General features: G+C 53.2%; 1 protein-coding gene across 1 annotated transcript; it reads right to left on the bottom strand.

Annotated features, from left to right (window-relative positions):
* Positions 1-717: 717 nt before the first annotated feature.
* Positions 718-19600, bottom strand: Scn4b (sodium voltage-gated channel beta subunit 4). The gene is made up of 5 exons (XM_004636458.2): positions 19405-19600; positions 11330-11502; positions 9868-10096; positions 8006-8135; positions 718-4428 (listed from the first exon to the last, which is right to left on the bottom strand). Exons 1-5 carry the CDS (start codon positions 19463-19465, stop codon positions 4335-4337), a joined length of 687 nt encoding a protein of 228 aa, XP_004636515.1. The 5' UTR covers positions 19466-19600; the 3' UTR covers positions 718-4334.
* Positions 19601-20091: the final 491 nt, after the last annotated feature.

The following is a 20091-nucleotide window of genomic DNA, read 5'->3' as shown; positions in this document are numbered from 1 at the left end:
GGCCCAAGGGGCTGGGAGAGGGTCTGGCCCACTCTGCGCCTGGGCTGGGACTGGTCCCGCCGGCGCAGGGTAGCAGGAAGCTCTCCGCACACTCACCGGACCTGGGCTAGGACTGGGTCTCTCCATTAATCTCTTGCCAATCTTACATGTTAAACTTGTCATATGTGTTGCATAGAGGAGAAGGCATAGAAGACATACGGTTCAATGTTCTCTGCAGTTTCAGGCATCTGTGAGGGTGGGAGGTCATGGGATATAGTCATCAAATCCTTCCAGCCTGGAATCCCTAGCAGTTGGAAACCCCTTTCTCGAATCAGGCATTCATTTGAAGCAGATTTTTCCTGGATATAAAAGCTAAGCTGAAAAAGAGGGAGATGGAGAGAGCTTGGAGGAGGGAGTGGGATGGCATTCAGTGGTACTGGAGCCATTGCAAAGGGTCATGAATACATGGAAGACCCTGGCATTGATTCTAATACTAAACAGCTACCTTTCCAGCTTCTCCAGAGAACATAGCAAAACTAAAACAATCGAAAGCCAGTGAGTATGCCAGAAATTCCTAGGCATTTTACATGTGTATCTTGCAAGAAATGTTTTAGACACAAGCATATTCAGGGTCAGAGAAGGTAAATTTGTCCCAGTTATAGCTGGCAGGAACTCACTACCAGCTATATGGCTGCCACCCAATTCCCACTTATCCAAAAAGAAAACCCAAGCCCCAAATTATTAAACATAATTTTTATTTCATCCATAGCAAGCTAAATATAATTCTACAATGCAAAACATGTTGTAGAGGCAAGATAGTTTGCTCACATCCATTCTGTGCTTGAATATAGGTCACTGCTAGGTGTGTGCACATCTGTACCTCCCAGAGGCACCCAAAGACCTGAGGCCCCCTAAGGCCCATCACTATATCATTGATCTAATAGTTATACAGGAAAATTGACTACAGATATGTCGTCCAAGCCAGAGGGCTAAACCATATATAAGATAATGAAAAGCATTGCATATCAGGTAGGAGGTGGGAAGGCAGGGACTCCAACCTGGGACAAAGCAAGGTGAGGCAAGCTACGGGACTTTCCCCAGAAGTCCCACCTCATGGCACTTTCTCTCCCCAGCCCTCCAATGGTAGCTGTCTATAATGGTGAGATGGATCCTGTAACATGGCCTGCCTTCCGCTCTGTCTCTTGTCCTCCCTCACTCTATGGTTCAAGCCAGGGAAGATGGCTCCTGAGATGTGCCTCTCCCCATCATGAAAGCCGCACTGCACAGTCACAGCCCTGCACCTGGCACGCGTGTCCACAGGCACACACCACACAGCTCCACACAGCACATGCTCACCTCTTCATGCCCCTCATACCCCTGGCTCCACGAGGATTGGCCAGCCAGATGAAAAGAAAGTCTCCGCCCCATCAGTCCCTCCCCGAGGCCTCTAGCATTACAGGTTCATTCTGGCTGCCTGCTGCTCAGTTCCTACAGAGGGAGAAATCCTCAACCTCAAACACAGACATTCTACTTTGAGGTCAAGAACGAGGGGCTCTGAACTTTGTCCTTGGTCTCACTGGTGTCATTCTCAGGGCAGCTATGTGTGCTCAGCTCCCACGATCAACCCTAGAATTGGCCCTCCTGAGTCCAACAACTCTCAGAACTTCCTCCCCATGTTGGAGACTGCCAGCAAAGACTGGCATCCTCAAAGAGTCTGCTTGGGGGAAATGGCTTTGTCAATTATACAACCCATTGCAAATCCTTGCCAACAGTTTTCCATGATGCTGGCATCGGGCAGGACATTCTTGGTTGTGAGAACCAAGTTCCCTACTCTTAGTTTCCACACACTAAAGCTAAAGGCATCATAACAGCCAAAACTACCCCCTGTGCAGTTCAAATCACCTCTTCTGAAAACCTCCAAACAAGAGCCGTGAACAAGAAGCTGTAAGCATGAGTTGGAGTCAAGAGTTTTAACGTTGCAAAGACTAAGGAATTCCAAAAAGGAAACACAGGAAGTGCATGCGTGCATGCGTGTATGTGTTCTGGAAGGATAAGATACAGAGATGAGGATCCAGCCAACTGGGAACAATCTCTTCAACTATAAACCCTGCTTCCTAGATTCTTTTCCAAGCCAAAATTTAAAAAAAAGAAAAAGAAATAAACTCGCCAAGCCTCACGACAGCCAGGTGAGGTAGGTAAGTATTAGTATACCCTTTGGCTGGATGGCAAAAGCTGAGCCCAGAGATGCTGCATGGCCCACCTCTTCCCAGTGAGGAAGAGAAGAGGATAACGCCCTTCCTCTGTAAGGAGGGAGTCCTTGGGGAGTGCTCGCTAGAGTAAGAGGAGCCCTGCAGCTCTCTGTCTCTGCAACTGTTGACAGGGAGAAGGGAAAGGAAAGCAGGTTTGCATAAAGGCAGCTACAAGGTCTCCGAATGGCTGGGGGCTCTGGTTTTTCTGCTCCCAAAGCCAAGGAAATCTGAACTCCAGCCCAGGATAGATTTGGGATGAAGAGCAGGAGGGGAGGGGGCAGACTGGAGAAGGGATTTGCGAGCCCACCAACTTGAGCAGGGAACATAGCCTCAGCCATGACGACACGCAGATGTTGCTGTTCCTCAGACTCCCCCAACTTCCATCCTTAGAGAAGGGGAAGCTGCATCTGGATGCAGAGGGTAGCAGCCCCCCACCCTCTGGAAAAGGAGGCTTTTCCTCTCCATCCATCCTTGGTTCTCAGGGGACAATGTCCTGTAGGAAATCCTATAAGGACACGAGGCACAGAGCAGACAGTAGACACTGGGTCACCGCATCTCCTACATCCATGCCACGCAGACCCACATAATTAGACCCATCAGGAGGCCCCACTTCCAACACTCTCACACCTCCCTGTCAGGGTCCCAGATGGAAGCACTTGGCAGAGTCTTCTCACTCCTAGTCTCAGTCCCTGGCCAAGGAGCTGTCAATAACACAACTCCATGGCCTCCTCCACAACCTTGGGAAGGGGATGGCTGGGGAACCCCTGCCACATCACATTGCACAGTTAGGTCAGGGATGATGGGTTGGAAATGGAGGGAGAGACTCAAGCTGGGACTAAAGGAGCTAAGGCACGGTCTAGCCCCACACTCAAGGGGTGTACAAACCAGGTCTGCAGCAAGCACAGGAAAAATGTGGGTCCCTTCTCCCTGCTCCTCCAAAAACCCAGAATAACAAAGGGGAGCCTGCTGAGCAGGAAGCAGCTAGAAAACCTGAGGGCTCTCTCATCTAAGAAAGACGGTCCCTGAGGCAAAGGCAAACCCAGGGCTGGGGGACACATGACCCCAGGTGCAGGGGCAAAGGTGTGGTAGAGGGGCACCAGAAGAACAAGCCAATGGGAGCAGGGGGTGGGGAATGGGAATGAAGAGGCTGCAATCCCTCCAACAAGATGACACCCCCTGGTGTTTCAAGGGAAGAGGAAGAGCAGAGAAGCCAAACTCAGGAGTGGACTGAATGTCAATGGGCCTGCAAGGTCAAGTACAAGGACTTCCAGCACTGGAGGCATGGGGTGAGCATGCTGGTATACCCACCTCTGCGGTCCCACTCCCCAAGATGAAATCCTAGGAAAGCCATAGGCGGCACCCCGGGGATCCATAAAGGATCGAGGGGCCCCTCCATGAGCCCCTCAGCAACCCAGAGGCAGAAGGGTTGACATGGTGGGCAGGGATCTCTCAAAACCAAGGCAGCCAGGCCTACCTGGGAAGGATGGCTTAGGAACTCAGAGAAGGAGGCAGGGAGATGCGACAAGGTAGAGGCCTCATTTGAGGGACTATGGTATACCAGTTGTCTTACAAAGCCCAGCTTGCCACCTACTGTATTGCCCCTCCTGCCCTCCTGCCCCAAGTCTTCTCCTGGACCTTCTAACACACTTCTCACCACCAAAGAAATTTCCTTCCCCACATAAGGCTCTTCCTTCATGCAGCTCCAGGGTCCAGCTTGTTGAGCAATCCCCACTGACCCCCAAAGTCCCTCTTGCAGATAAAACAGAAGGAAAACCAAGGCTGGGCTCACTCAGGATGGGGAGCCTAAGCAAACTCTACTTTCCAGGTGTTGGGGAACCAGCCCCTCAACACCATCTCAAACCCTCCTTTCTCTCTCTGACCCCCATAGGCCCCATCCCCTGGTCAGCCCTTGTCCCTGGGAAGTCCTAGCTGGAGAGGGGGGTGGGGCCGGCCAGACAGGACCCCAGTTTCTCCCTGCCCAGAAAGACTACAGTTCGAGCCAAGCAGAAGATGTCTCAGGCACATGGATTCTACAGACAGGGCTCAAGCATCAGTGTCATGGGCAGAAAGCGAGGCTCCCTGTGCTGCCTGGCCCAAAGCAGGGCCTCACACTTTGGTGGGTGGCTTCTCTTCTGCCTTAGAGCCTGGCAAGCCGTTCTCTGTGTTGTCATTCCCTGAGGAACTCACAAGACACTCTTTCCTAGAGAGGAAGAAAGAAAGACAGACATGGGTGAGGAACATAAGGGATGAACAGGGGAGAGAGATGTGATCCAGCCCGGAACCCACTCCCCCGCCTTCTAAGAGCAAAGGTAGCAGAAGACCAAGTCTGCTACCATTTCTATACCTCAGGTTCCTCAGCTATAAAATAGACATAACCATGACACCTTCTTCATGGGGCTGCTATGAGCAGCAAGGGCATTTAGAAGGTGCTAGCTTGGAGAAAAGACTTGCTAAGGCTTAGCCATCACCTGGTTGTCTCAAACAGCAGAAGCCAAGGGGCACTGGGCACAATTCCCAGAGGCCCGATCCAGGCTGTGCCACCTAGGGGGAAGGTGCAGGCCAGCAAGGAGTATGCTGAGGTGGCACAGCTCCTCCCCACTGGGCCTGGCTGGCCAGAGCTGGGAGAGAGAGGGCCATAAGGGAGAGCAAACAGCACATCTGGCATCAAGGTGGCACATCTGGGCAAACAGTGGTGAGACAGGGCAGAGACAGAGGAAGGAGCGACGTGGGACTGCTCCACCTTGACTGCCCCAGCTGCCTGGGCTCCTATTTAGCTTCTCCTGCTCCACAGCAGGGCACAGGCTGGGCCTCCTGCTTTTTGCTGTCATGTGGGCTTCTCACGATGCTCAAGGGACACCCTCAGGTTTCCATGGGGCCTGTCCCCTGTCCCAGCCTCTCCCCACCTAGATCCTGTGCCCCCATGGCAGACTTGCTGGTCATGCCAGGGCCCTGCAAGTCCCCGCAGGCTCCTTTTAGCCAGATGGAAAACCACATGCAGCCTGGAGCACGTAGCCCCACGGGTCTGTGCCCAGCGCCTTCCCGGTTTTCCTCCTGTCTCCACACACCCACTGTAACATATAGGCTTTGTTCTCCACATGCCCACTGCCTGGACCCTCTGCCTCGCCCTCAGCCTCCTCTGCCAAGAACACTGCCCTATCCCTCTCCTCAGCGATGAAGTCACACCCACCAAGAGTACCCAGAAGACCCCAATATCACCTCTGAACTCTGGAGCAGCACTTAATCATGCATGCCCTTTTGCAGGGACTGAGCTCTGGCACTACGCCGATTAGGGTACACATTGTGTCTCCTCTACTGAGGGGCAGACTCTTATGCCTTTCAGCTTGTCCCATAGCATCTGGCATAGGGCTTTGCACACTGAATCAATGAATAACTCTACTGGCTATGTCCAGGGGGTCCATAGGACTTGGTGCCAGTGGTCTTAGGGATGAAACCAAATGAGCCAGAGTTCAAATCCTAGCTATGTCATTTACTAGCCTTCAACCGTACTGAGTCTCTCATTGTTCCACTGTAAAACAGAAATGGAAACATTGTACAAAAATGCCAGGTGGAGCACTGAAAGCACGGTGGGCTCTCAGTAAATGCCAGGAAGAGTTATTGTTGTGGTTTGTATCAGGATGTCACCCCACAGCCTCGTGGGGCAGGGCTCCGGAGAGTGACTGGATCAGGGGTGTGTGACACCTACCAGTGGATCAGCTCACTGATGCACTTATGCTAACATGGCATTAGGAGGTGAAGCCTGAGGGACAAGGCAGTCACTGGGGGTGCGCCTGGAAGGGTCTACCTCCATCTCCTCTCTTGGTCTCTTTCTTCTTCCCACCATCATTCTGTGAGCTGTTCCTCCTCTGCCATGTCACCTGCCTAAGGGCTGGAGCCTCTAGCAACTGTGTACCAAAGTACACCTTTCTTCACTTAAATTGTGGGTCTCAAGTGTTGTGTGTGGCAGGGTACCACGCTTCAGCAAGGAGAAAGCAATGGAGACAGTTATTAAGAGAAAGTGACAGAGATTATTATCTGTGGCCATCTGGTCTACCAGCATCCTAGCCAGAAAACATTTAGTGTGCCTTTTTTCTTTTCCATCGCTTTTGGTTTGCATTTTGTTTTGTGGTGCTGGGGACAGAACTCAGGGTTCTCATTAGGCAACTATTCCTTTAATGAACCCAGCACTGCCAGCCCAGCAGGCCCTGTAGCCCCAAAGGGTCGCTGCTGTAAAACTATATGTTAAAAAACTTACCCTCTGGCTTTGCTCACACTGCCAGTAGGACTGGTTATTAAAAGCAAAGCCTGGTCAGCACCTGGCACAGTACCTTGGGCACAGAACCTCAAAAATAGCCACCAAATAAGTGAATCAGTGAATGAACTCTGGATTTGCCCAAGAAGTCGACAGGCTATGGTAGGAATAGTTTTAGGGTTGAAGCCAAGTAAGTCAGAGCTCAAAGCCTAGCTCTATCTTGTACCAGCTGGGAGGCAAGCTCTGTCCCTATCAACAAGGCCACCCGGCTCCCAGCCTCTGGCCACAGTGCAGGCAGACCACGCCCTCTAGGGTTCCTCCTCTCTGCCCTGGGGCTGGGGCCCTCCTGCTTGCTGCGCTGGAGCTGCCCCCGAGGCTCCCCTCCTTGTCTTCAGCTTCCCTCCCTTCTCAAGGGGGTGTTTCTGCCCTTCCCATCTGCTCTCTCCTCAGGGCAGAGGCAACAAGCAGGAGCAGAGCAGTTCTCTTCTTCACAACCCCAAGCTGTCAGCGGCCTCATCTCCTGTCTTTCCCTGGCTTTGTAAGATTCACTGCCTGCTGCTTTGAAGCCTTCCCAACACTTTTGGTTCCCTGAGATAGGGACTGTTCTGGAAACTCTGGACCTGGGACTTGCACGCTCTGTACCATCCATCTTTCTTCTCCTTCCCTTATAGGTGGTTACTTTGTGTGGTGCTAAGAGATGAACAGGTCCTTCAGCCTCCTAAGCAAGCCCATCACCACAAGCCTTGCCTTTGCCTTTCCCACCACTCTCTGCCCTGGGCTTCCTGGGAGGCCGTGACAGCCTTTTGCTTCACTTTACTTTTATCTCTGCATTTGAATTTTCCAAATTTCACAGTAAGAGACTTCTGTCTCCCTAGAAGGATCTTCCCATTTTAGAATTTCTGTACATGGACTCATATTTTCTTTAATTTTTTTAAAGCTTCCTGAGTACTTTGCTCAGTCCTTAAAACAGGGGGTACCAATGCAAAGAGAGAGGCCAGTGGGGTGGGAAGGAAGAGCAAGGGGGCTGTGCTCAGGTTCCAAATGAAATCAGGGCACTCAATAGCTTCATACAGGGAGGAAAGGAGAGGGAGGGAGCTTAGGAGAGGGGCTGAGCGATGGGGACCCAGCTACATGAGAATAGAGACAGTGGTGGGATTAGGAAGACAGGATGGACCGAGGGCAGGGGTGAGGCTACTGGCTGAGGGACCATAGGGTGAGGAGCGGTGGGCTGGCAGGTGCACAGGCAGTGCAGCTAGAAATGAGGTGCTGGTGAGCCTCTTCCTTCCCTCCATCTAATTCTAAAAAGCACCCAGTGGTTCTCCCTGCTTCCATGATCCTAAGAAAGGTGCAAAAAATAACCTAGCAGGTGCCCGGGAGACTGCCATGCCCTAGGAGAGAACACAGGCACCGCTGGGGCAGGCGTGGCAGTTCTTTCCCAAGGAGCTATCACTGGCCCATCCAACTGCAACATGGGATTGCAAGGGGATCCACGGGGTGTGCAAGGGGGTGTGCAAGGGGCTCGACTCACTTCTTCTCACGTGTCTTCTTGAGGATGAAGGCAATGAACTTCTTCAGCAGCAGAATGAAGACCAGGAGGCCGATGACCCCGCCCACCACACTCAGGATGATGAGTGTCACCGTATTGTCCACTTTCTCCACTGTGTGGACAGAGAAGGCAGGAGAAGTGGGGAGAGGAGAGCAGAGGTCACCTGGAGCAGCACTGGAATAACACAAAGACTGCCGGGCAGGGGGATGGAACGGGGCACCCACTAGGCTGGGTCCCACGAAGCCCCACACATAGCCTCTCACTCACATGTAAGCTCACAAATAAATCAGAATCAGAGTTCACATCAACCGGGCTTGGGCCACCCCTTGGCCCTCAGATTACACATGCACACTGCAGCGCCTCTCTCTATGCAAAAGACATCTTCAGGAAAGGAGAGGCAAGAGCTCCTCCTAGCTCTCTGTCCTACCTCCTTCCGATGTTGCTTTTTCCAGTGAAACCTTCCCTGACCACCCTGCAAACAACTACCTTCCTTTGCTGCTTTATTTTTTTTCCCACAATAGTACCCATGTTCTCTCACACAATGTAATCTGGCAACAGGTCTGGGTTTTGGTTCCCTGAGATAGGGACTCGCTATATAGCCCAGGCTGGCCTCAACTTCAAAATCCTCCTGCCTCAGCCTCCTGAGTGCTGATATTACAGGAGTCTTCTTAAAAATGAGTTCCTCATTGACTAGAAAAGGAGGAGAATGAGCTCCCCCAGCAGGAATGTGCCTGTCTGGTTCACCCTGCACCCTCACACCTAGAGCAGTATCTGCCCACTCTGTAGGCACATGTTGATTAGGTAGATGAATAACTCTACAATGGAAAGAAGAGCTTGAAGGAATTTTATGGCGAGCAGAGGAATCAGGTGAGGGAGGGCATCTAACTCAGTCCCTGGCTCCCCAAAACACCACCAATATTCTCCCTTCCCTTCTCCTCCTCCAAAGGCTGAGCATTGTGAATGGTAGGAACCCAGACAGACAGGAAGAGGTGACACCATATTCAGCATGACTTAGATGACTTCAGGCTCAAAACAACCTGGCTCTAGCACCACCAAAACTGAACTCCCAATGCCATCCTCTCCAGGCACTCTGTGCCACCCACACCAAAGGCAGCAGAAGCCAGATCCTTGAGCAGCTCCCCCACCCTCTTCCTGGGTTCCTGTACTGCCTCAGCCTTCCGGAATCCATGCCCACCCTGCCCACCACAAAGCGCAACCTAACTTTTCCTACCCTGCTTATCCTCCTCTGCTTCTCTGGGGGTCACATGACCAGCTGGCTCTTTATCACAGGCGCCCTAACTGGCCTACTGAGTCACACTGCAAACCCCAAGTAGGAGACAAGCTCCCAGAAGGGAGGGACGATGTCTCATTCCATCTCCCTTTCTGCTTGCTCTACTAACATAGGTATATTGAGTACAGTCACCTGTGTGTGTCTTCTGTGCTACACTGAAACAGCCACTCCTCAAGCAAGAACACCGCGTCATTCATAGAGCTTGTTTGCATGACATTTAACATTCAGACATAAAATACAAACTGTAGCAATGACTGATATACTCAGAGAGAGCTTGGTTGGCTACCACCTGCTCCCAGCTCGCTCCTCTGACCCTTACAACAACCCTAAAAGAATGCACCCACCATCCCATTTCACAGTCCTGGCAAACAAGGTTCAGAGAGGCTGTGTACTTCACAAGCTACTCAACAGTAAATATGCTCCAACTGAATTCTTCTGGCTCCCAGGTATAATTCCAATAACTCTTGAAAGTGTAAAGCAAAAGAAAGTGCTGGTATGGTGGTGCCCCCAGGTCCTTCCCGTGCTACTGCCCAGTTCTGGTCCCCATGCGTACGTTTATCAACGACTTGGAGGATGATGGTAGCCTGGTGCTCGAGGTCCTTCTCCTTGGGGTTCTTCACATGACAGGTGTATTTCCCCGAGTCACTGAACTCCAGGTCCCTCAGCAGGATTGATATATTGTTCTGCTTCTCCTTCGTGGTGCCCACCAGAGTGATTCGGTCATCGTCTTTTAACTTCAGCTTGGGATCAGACTTCTCATTCTTCACAGTCCCATCTATGAGCTGGGAGATAGGTAGGAAAGGATGAGAGGGTCACAAGCCATGACATCGCTCCAGCCCCTCCAGGGGCACCTGTCCTGTCAAGGTCCAGGAAGAGCCTGCAGGGAGAGGGGCTGGGCCCCCATGGACCTCCTCTGCTGGTGTCAAGAGCTCCACCTGTCTAACCTGAATCGTACTCAGTTCCTCTCTTAAGGTCTCCCTCTCTTCTTACCACTCTCTTCATAAAGCCTTTTCCAAGATGACCTGCAAACACCACATGGGCTTCCCTCTGCCCCTCCTGCCCAGCATATCTGACTCCATGTGCCCTCTCTGGCTTAATTCTAGCCCCCCACCTAGGCCTGGCTCAGGGCCACAGCTCTGTCCGTCAGCATCCTAAGAGGTCTGCATTTAACTCCAAGCAGAGCTTGGGCTTCTCTGTGCCCCCTGTGTGCAGACGCCTGCTGGGCTGCAGGCACCTCGGCTTGCACTTGTTGGCTGATTCTACCCCACCCCGCCCTACCTGCTGCTGCTCTGGCAGCCACCCTGTTCTTCCCCTTCTTCCTGTCTCCTTCTTCTGAATCCAGTCCCTACCCTTGCCTCATTCTCAGTCTCCTCACTCTGTCTCCAACCCACCCAGTGATCTTTCTCACTCTTGTTTATTCCACTATTATTCCACTAAGCTATTAGTTTTCACACAGTCATTCCAAGTTCCTGGTTTGTTCGCTTGTTTGTTGGAGACAAGGTCTGGCTCTGTTGTGCAGGCTGGCCTCAAATTCATGGTGATGCTCTTCACTCAGCCTCCCAAGAGCTAAGATTACAATGTTCCCGGTTATTTGCTAAGATAGAGGACCTAGCCAAGAACTCCAGCAGCCCCAAGTTCTGGCAACACTATCTAAGATTCCTCCCACTCAAAGTCTGTCTGGAAGGAATACTGGGAGATAGGACACCAAAAGGTGAGTTCTGGGGCCCATCACAAAGGGGCTCACAACCAGGCATGGTAGTGCACACCTGTAACTCCAGCACTTGGGAGGCTGAGGAAGGAGGATCATTACAGGTTTGAGACCAGCCTGGGCTACAAGGTGAGCTCAAGGCCAACCTGGACTGCATAGTGAGACCCTGTCTCAAAAAAAAAAAAAAGAACAACAACAACAACAAAAAGGTGGGGGACTCAGAAGGGATGGATGGGAGGCATGCATGGGAAAGGGACAGAGAAGGGAGAGTGGATCTGGGAGACCCAGACCCCACGCCACAACTTACAATTCTGGAAGTGTCACTGTTATTGTAGGACCACCAGAAGTGGAGGTCCTCGAAGCCAAAGCAACTAGAGAAGGTACAGGGCAGCAGAATCTCAGTGCCGTTGACAGCGTAGATGGTGGTGGCCTTCCCCACAGACACCTCCAACGACAAGGACATGGGAAGCAGGAAGAGACCTGTGTAAGGGGCACGGCCACTCTTAAAATTTCACGGGACTCTCCAGGCTGCAGAACCACTTGGCCGGGCAGGGAGGCCGCTGTCACCCTCAGTGTCAACTTCAGGGGGATCGTTCTTTTCATTTCGCTTGACACCCCCTGGGCCACTCCGCTGTAATTCTCCATCTCTCCCCATGGAGCAGGATTAAATTCCAGACTCCTCAGTTGCCCTTGTGACACTCCAGATGACCACCAGGGGTCACCCCAACCCAAGAGAAGCAAGATCCTGTCGTTAGGCCAAGAATCCGCGTCCCCGCCCCGCCCCCCACCTGGAACCTGTTCCAGAGTGTACCCAGGGCGATCAAGGAGGGCGCCCTTCTGAGTGCGTGGGAATTTCCCCTTGAACTGGGCCGCCTCCGGGTGCTGCAACGTGAGGGGTGGGAGGGGCGGCGACCCTGGGGGAAGAGGAGGCTCAGCTGCCGCTATCCTCCCACCGCAGCGCGTTTGTCTCCGCGCCTGGCCAGAGGAGCAGAGCAGCAGAGGGACGCCTCGGGCTGGACTTAACTTGGCCATCAGAGTCCAGCGTCTCCCGGCCACCCAAGGAGATCCTGACTGGAGGAAGACGGACCTGGCCAGGATGGAATCAGGGCTGGGCTTGGACACAGCCTGGAGCTCGTAGCCCGAGCAAGCACGGAAATGGGGAGAAAAAAGGAAAAGGCAGAGACGCGCCGCGGAGGTGGATGCGGAACGGACTGGAAGGCTCGCTTGCAGAACCGCCGTGCCCTCCAGATCCGAGGAGCCCGGCCTCCCGGCACACTCCGCCGCCGCTCAGCCTGGAAGCGCAGCTTTGCCCCGGCGGCTCCCAGCGCGGATCCGCAGAGCACAGCCCGGGGGGCGCCGCCGAGGCCCCGCCTCCTGCGTCCTCCACCCGAACCTGGCCGGGTCTCTGCTGTCGCATTCCTCAAGGAAACGCGCCGCCTCAAGGTCGTTGGGGGAAGAGGGTCCCTAATGGGCGCTTTGCTCTCCTTGCCACTAGGGGAAAAGAGCCTCTTCTTCCAGCCTCTCGGGTGTCTAACTTAGTGTCCTCCTTTCTTACCCCCAGGAGATGATCAGATGTTTGGTGCTTCCTAGCAAGGCTTTCTGAAAGACTGGGAAGGAGCTCCGAGGAGCCCCCAGGAGCAGCCCCGCAACTAGGCGGCGGGCCCCTCGTTTGTGTGGAGTGTTTTTTGATTTTGGAGGTGAACTGGAGTGCTCGCAGCCCACCCGCCCCACTCCCGCTCAGGAATCAACCCCATGATCCAGTAACTCATTCGTGGCGTGACCCCCGCCACTGTCCATAACAGCAGCTATTACTACGGGCCTGGCACATTTCATCCTCACACCCGTCTTAAATCCATGAAGACTGGGGAGATAGCTCAGCGCTCAAAGTGCCTGCTTGGCAAGCACAAGGACCTGAGTTCAGTCCCAGATACAAGACTGTGACAGGAGGATCACTACCAGTCTGAACTGTGTAGTGAGACCCTATATCCAATAAATAATTTTTTATTTAAAAAAAAATCCTTTTGAAAGGTGGAGTTAGATAACTTTCCTAAACTCAGTGAGAGTTATTTCCCACGTCCAGTGGTACCAAGGCAAGCAAATGTCTCTTTACATCCCCAGAGTCAACTCTGCCCCCAGGGCTCCTGAAAAGTTAACACACTGAGCCCTCCTTTAGCCACATATGGTGACGTGTACCATACTTGTCGTCTCAGTTGCTCAGAAAGCTAAGATGGGAGATCACTTGAGCCCAAGAATTTGAGACCAGCATGGGCAACACAGCCAGACCTCAGTGTCCAAAAAAAAAAAAAATGTCACATTTGGCTCTCGTTTTTTGGTCAGTTCCAGCATGCCAGGAATTGCTGCAGAGCTGTGTGGCTTTCAAACATGAAAGGGCATCAAAATGGCCTGAAAGACACAGGCAGGCAACTGGGCCCACTCCCTGGAGCCACTGATTCAGGAAGTGTTTCTTGATGCCAGATAGGTGGCATCTCAGAAAAAAACCTGGGCAGGGACCTCATCTTAAGAAACACTGTATTAGGGGCCAGGGAGATAGCTCAGTAGAATAAGCGCTTGCCTGGCAAGCACAAGGGCCTGAGTTTAATCCCCCGTTCCACAAAAAAGAAAGAAAGAAAGAAAGGAAGGAAGGAAGGAAGGAAGGAAGGAAGGAAGAAAGAAAGAAAGAAAGAAAGAAAGAAAGAAAGAAAGAAAGAAAGAAAGAAAGAAATCCTGTATTAAAGGACATATTAATTCCAACTTTCGTTAGGATGCTGAAAGGTAGGTACGATTTTTTTTTTTTTTCATTTTAAAGATGATAAAATTGTAGCTCAAAAAGGTTGCCTGGCTTCCCCGGGGGCCAGTGTGAAACTGCACACTTACTATTTATAGGACAGGCATTTTTATATGCCTCATTTAATCCTTATAATAACCCTACAACATAGCTGTTGTTTATATTCCCAATATACAAGTGAAGAAATGGGCTCAAATAGATTAATTTACAGCTGGGCAAGCTGGTGCACACCTGTAATCCCAGCCCTCGGGAGGCTGAGGCAGGAGGATCATTGCAAGTTCAAATCCAGCCTGGGCTACAAAATGAACTGGAACTGGAAGTAAGCTCAAGGCCAGCCTAAACTACATAGCAAGACCCCAGAGAGAGAGAGAGAGAGAGAGAGAGAGAGAGAGAGAGAGAGAGAGAGAGATTTACTAAGGTTGTATACCTGACAAATATGTACACAGTATTCAGAAGATGTGGCTTTTCACCTCTCCAAGAGAACATTTCTTTTTTATATTATTTGGTATGGGAATCAAACTCAGGCCCTTGTGTCTGCTAGACAGGCACTCATGCCACTGAGTTATATATTCTTTCAGGACTTAGTGCACCTTGCAGCTCCCCATTCACCTTTGCTTCTGCCCTCCTGAGCCCTCCCTTCTCCCTGGGGCCTAGAGGCAGGAGCCAGACAGACACAGCACTCCTCTTCAGCCTGGGGCCAGCAGGAGGATGCCCTTCGGGTGAGAAGCCCCAGCTCTGCTCCTCATTCATCCCAAAACCCCCACAGGCCACCGCTCTGGGGTCAGGAGGTGGACAGGGAGGCAATCCAGAAGAGGGGCTTCTGCAGGGCTCCAGGGAATGCAGCGGCTGTGGCTTCGATGCTCATTTTCACCCTGGCCCAGGAACTAGGGTCCTGGAGAAGATTTCAGGGGCCAAGTTTGCACTCCCAAGCCCTAGTCAGCCCCAGCCACATAAGCTGTTCAAAAGGCACATCAAAAGGGAAAGACGGTTTCTTTAAATGGAGAGGGGCCAGGACAGACAATGGTATTTTTTAAAGGTCTAGCTCACAGCATTGTGCCTTTCTGCCTGATGTGGATGACTTAACTCCTATGCACTCAGAACTCTCTGAGCAAAAGATTGTCATTTCCCCCATAGCCTGGAGGAGATAAAGAAAATTGCAGAAATTACTTCCTGAGTCCACAGCCCTGCGCAGGTTAAGGCACCAGAGCAGGTGGACAAGCCTGGCTTCTGCACCACACAGCCCTCCCAGCCTGGTGTCAGCAAATCCAGGAAAGCCTGGGTGCCTGCCTCCCACACCCCATCTCATCTGTGAGGCCGTGCTGCAGGGAGAGGCAGGAGCAAGAGCAGCCAGACACTGCTGCAGGCTGCTCAGCAGGACAGCCAGATCCTGAGAGGACTGGTCAGCAGCACCAGGCAGGCCCCGCTTTGCCTCCTGACCTTGGACAAGTCAGAGGGGCTACATCCCATGTGCAGCCCTAGGCCATCCCGGGGTAGCTCTAGACTTCCCTAGCTGCTGAGACCATAAGGAAGCCAAAATGTGAGACTGTAAACACAAAAGGGCTTTGGTGAGTGGGACCCTGCCAGCAGAGGAGAATGGTATTTGAAAGGGGGAACAGGGCTGTGCCCACCTCAGACTTGAATACAAACCTTCCTTTAATGACCAGTGTCAGCCAGGAACATCTCCAGGCCACTCACATATCGATTTATACTTCTGCCCTGTACCACATCTTGGAGTGTTTCCACAGAGCTATTTCCCTGAAGCAAGGGACTTACTTTGCTTGGTCCTAAACTCAGTGCTTTAGAATGTCAACGTGTGCATGTGTGTCTGGGGGTAAAGCCAGGCAGCCCCTCTTTTGACATTGTGAGCATAATGAAAAGACACTGTCCACCACCACTGCCCCCGTCATGGGCCTGTGGAACTAGGTCCTGGACCCACACCTTTGTCTTTCTTCACTGCTGAGCCACTCAGCAGCCATTCCTTGTCATCTTCTGACACCTAACCCCCTACCGCTGTCATCTGGATTCCAGGGCTTGTCTACATATAGACTTAGGGTTCTCATATTTGCTCAAAGTACAAAAGCATTCACTGGGCCTAGCGGTACACCCCTGCAATCTCTGCATTCTGGGAGGCTGAGGCTGGAGAATCACAAGTTGGACCCCAGCCTGGGCAATTTAGTGAAACTCTGTCTAAAATTAAATAAATAAATAAATAAATAAATAAATAAATAAAATGCTGAGGCCTTAGCTCAGTGTAAAGGCCCCCATTGCAATCCCCAAAATCAGTACTTGCAAATGTTATTAAATATTCATGCTAGCAGGGCTAAAACAACAGCCATCCTAGAGTCCAAGGCCAGCACCAGGCAGACAACAACATTCCACCACCTTTTCCCACATCCGGGGATCAGCTGCAACCCCCCCCCAAGGCAAGGGGAAGAAGAGGGCAGGATGGCACCCACTCTAAGTTTAGCTCTGAGGGCACAGCCTGCATGGCAGCACAGCAAGCGGAAATTTGGCTGAGGCACTTTGGCCTCAGGGGAATTAGAAAGCTCAGTTAGAGCTAGAAGGTAGAAAGTGGGCCGAGGGCAGCAGGACAGGCGCCCTCCTGGGGTGGAGGCCCTGGGGGCTACAGGAGGCGGGGTTGGGCCCTCTGGGCCCAGAGACAAAGGAAAAATTTCAGCTCCCTCTCCCTAGGCAACGTGCCTGCTTCCTGCCCACCCCCAGGAGCTTTGCGGGGATGAAGCAAGCCCCTGGGACAAGGCACAGTGACACCAGCTTTGCAAACAAGTCCAAACAATATGCCTGTCCCTCCTCTTACAGGCCTCTGAGCCCAGGCTTTGTTAGGCCAGCCCATCCAAGGCTCATACAGACATCCTCGCACCCTCTAAGGGCCCAGCCATAGGGATGGGGGTCATGAGACTCTGCCTACCTATGGAGCTGACCCCACCAGGAGCTGGCCAGGACAGCCATAAAGGCTAAGGGACTCAGCCTTCTTTCTGTCCCCAAGGCCCGCCTCACCTCCAGATTCAGAAAGAGAACCTTCCTTTCCAGATCCGAGCCTGACACCCCCCTTTACTTCTTTCCTCTCCACCATTTCCAGGAACTCCTGGCTTAGCCTTCCCATATTTTTATTTTTCTGAGTGGGATTGAACACCCTCTCCTTAATTGTGTTCCCATTAAACAAGCTCTTAATAAATACATACCAAGGGAAAGAGGGTTGTGCAACACCACATCCTCACAAGTGATAATTAAACACAGATCACAGCAATTAAGCAAATCAGGGAACAAGGCAGGGGTGGGCGCAACAGATATATTACTAGTTACATGCTTAGGAAGAGTCTGGAACTCCGTAATCCTCAACTGCAATGATATGGTCTTCAGATTGCTTCTTGGTTTAAGCAAATGGCATCTTGTCAGGTTATCAGAAATCACTGTAGTCTGTGAGACTGTTTGATACAGTAAGAAGGGAACTTACTGCTCCTAAAACAGTCCTCCCAGCTGTGAGAATGGCAGGCCTGGCCCCCTCCACAGAGACTGCACCCTTCCCTTCTGTGCCCCTGAGCCTCATCCCCCCGGCCCTAAGCAGAATTCCTGTTGACCTTCCTCCTCACCAGACTTCTGGAAACCAGGAGGCAGCCTGGCGGGATGAAGCCCAAGAGCCTGGATCCCATCCCGCTTAGCCATCAGTTAACCATGGAACCATGGATAAGGCGCTGTCCCTCTCTGGACCATGGCTTGCTCCTTAGGAGAGCTCTGTGCTGTGATTCTAAGTCCCTGCCTGCTCTGCTGCTCCAGGGGACAGCTCCAGCTGGCTATCCAGTGCTCTCTGCATGTCCCCTCTGGTCCAAGCTCAGAACAGGGCCTCTGTGAGGGCTCCGATGGTGGCTCTGTAGGCACAGCCTTAAAGGAAGCCATATTGTTATCCTTCTGCATGCTAAAGAGGCAGGGGCTGAGAGGTGGGACCAGTTCTGGGGACCAATGGCCTCCCACCTGCTGGTCATTCTGCTCTGTCCTAGTTCCCTGAGGGACATTCAGGGAGTAATCCAAGCCTGTCCCAAGGACCCTGCCCCTCCCACATCTACTCAGTGGAGCAGTGGGGGGGGGGCTTGCACCTGGATGAACATACCAAGACTGTGCCCCACTCCCCCACATGCATACACACGTAGTTCCCAGGCTTCCACAGAAACCTAGTTCTATGAATATTCCAACAGCCCACAGCCTGGCACCCCAACAGCCAACACAGCACAGGATGCAAGACAGCCCACAGCATAAAGTGGGGCAGTTTAATAACTGGATGAGTTTCAATGCCTTGGGGCCCCTTACCTGGCCCTGGTCATAGTGGTGACCAGGGCTGATCTGAGAGGCAATAATGGGGAATTCATACAGAGCAGCACTGTGTCCATTCCATGAACAAGAGCCTTGGCCCTAAAAGGCCAACTTCATTAGGGTCACCGTGAAACTTGCAAGACATCTATGTCCAAGGCTTCTGTCTAGCTGTACGACAAAACGGTGGGTGGCTCCAAAGTAAGGAAATGCTCCCGCCCCCTCCACTTCCAGGTAGAGCTGGACAGCTCTGCACAGGGTTCAGAGGTGCAGAAACAGCAGGGGCTTCCCACAGAGGCCACCATCCCCCTGCTTTTAGCACAAACACCTTTTCCATGTGTCCAGTGGGGGAAGCTGCCAAAGCCAAACCTGACAAACATAAACAGGAAGAGGCACAAGTGCCAGCGATGGGGTCGGCTTACATTGAAGTCTGGCTTTGATTTATGAGATTATATTCTGGACTAATAAATATCATTCCCTAATCTCTCAGAGTTTGACGCTCAGGGCTATCATGTGCATATTAATAGATTTTAATAATACTCCGCTCCCTCCGTGTCCTCTGGCCATGTCTCCTCTGTCTTCATAGTCACCCCCCCAAAAAAGAGCAGGGGTAAGCCAAACAGGTTTTCCCTGTGGGATCTGTACTGGAAGGAAGACAAGACCCGTCCTAAAACGCTGCCTTCAGAATGGCAGAGCCCGTCCGGTATTTGGAGTGGAGCTGCAGAGACCGGGCAGTGGCACTGGAGAAGGCTGCGGATTAAGAAGGCGAGCGGGAAAAGGGCTCAGGAGGGCGTTGGGCCCCGGCCCTCCCACTGGTGCAAGTCTGATGCCTTCGAAACAAGCAACCAGCTCTGGGCAGGGGTGGAAAACACCGTCCTAGCAATCACGTGCACCCACCTGGCGTCCCCTAAGCCCGAGGAGGCACAGACCTCCCCCCTCACCCCCGCATGCCCGAGCCTGGCAACTCAAACTCCGGAGACCTCCACTGCAGCCCCAAACGCCTGAAGCTCAAGGCGCCAGAGACTGCAAAAAGAAAAAGAAAGAAAGAAAAAAAAGAACTGATCTCAAGACAGGCTGATGGGGTGAAGGGACGCGCATGGTCCCCGGGGAACACAATCTCAGCCACAGCCCAGGGTCCGGCGGGAAGAGGTGGGCACCGCGCTCGTCCCGTGCAGTGCTCCAACACCCACCCGGTCCACGGCGCGCGTCTTCTCAAGTGCCTCCTCCTGGGGGGAGGGGGAGAGGCGAGAGAAGGGACCGAACTGTGCCCGCCTTACCCAAAAGCCCAGTGCCCAGCCATCTCGCCAGGGCTTTGCCTCGGTCCCCAGCCCCGGACATCGTCCTGTTCTCTGCGGAGCTCGGGGACAGGGTACTGGGCACCGCCGCTCTCTCCGCCAGGGGTCGGGAATCGGCCCCGCAGCTGCCTGGAGCTCTGCGCCGAGGTTGGGGCTCGGGAAAGTTAGCGCGGAGGGAGCGGGCGGAGGGCGAGGGGGGAGCGGGCCGGAGGAGGCGGAGGGGGCGGAGCCGAGCCGGGAGGGAGAGGACGCGGGCGCCGCGGCTGCGAGGCTGCGCCTCAGTCCTGGACGCGCTCCAGCCGCAGGAGGGGCGGCGGCCGCCGGGCCAAGGCGCCCGGCTCGAGGTCCCGGACGGAGCCAGGGTCCGCTGCGGGCACCCCGCTCCCGCTCCAGACGGACAGGGCTGCTGCGATCTGCACCGCAGGGCTGGCCCGCAGCTGCCCGCAGCCTCCCGAGCTCAGCGGAGTGGCCTCGGTGGAGCACAGCTTGGGGGTGGGGGCGCTGGGGTGGAGCTTTGGGGTGCTGCTGGGGACTGTTTGGCTTTGCTTGGGGAGCACGGGCGCGGGAGCCACTCCGCCCTCCGGGACGGCGTCCTCAGCGGCGCCACTGCAGCCGGTGGGGGTGTGCCTGCTCACCCGCCTGCTGTGCCCGCTGTGCTCACTGCGCCCG

This window comes from Octodon degus, unplaced genomic scaffold (assembly GCF_000260255.1).
Source record: "Octodon degus isolate 3935 unplaced genomic scaffold, OctDeg1.0 scaffold00080, whole genome shotgun sequence".
NCBI classification, from domain to species: domain Eukaryota; kingdom Metazoa; phylum Chordata; class Mammalia; order Rodentia; family Octodontidae; genus Octodon; species Octodon degus.
The sequence above is the reverse complement of the archived record's forward strand: the minus strand, read 5'-3'. Positions and strand labels throughout refer to the sequence as shown.

What these genes read in the sequence shown, in the direction of transcription:
- Scn4b (XM_004636458.2), bottom strand. Translation starts at nt 19,465, where the DNA reads ATGTCCGGGGCTGGGGACCGAGGCAAAGCCCTGGCGAGATGGCTGGGC. An exon ending in ACAGTGACACTTCCAGAATT is followed by an intron (nt 10,097 to 11,329) that starts GTAAGTTGTGGC and finishes CCTATCTCCCAG; the next exon opens with CTCATAGATGGGACTGTGAA. An exon ending in AAGAAGACACGTGAGAAGAA is followed by an intron (nt 4,429 to 8,005) that starts GTGAGTCGAGCC and finishes CTTCCTCTCTAG; the next exon opens with GAAAGAGTGTCTTGTGAGTT.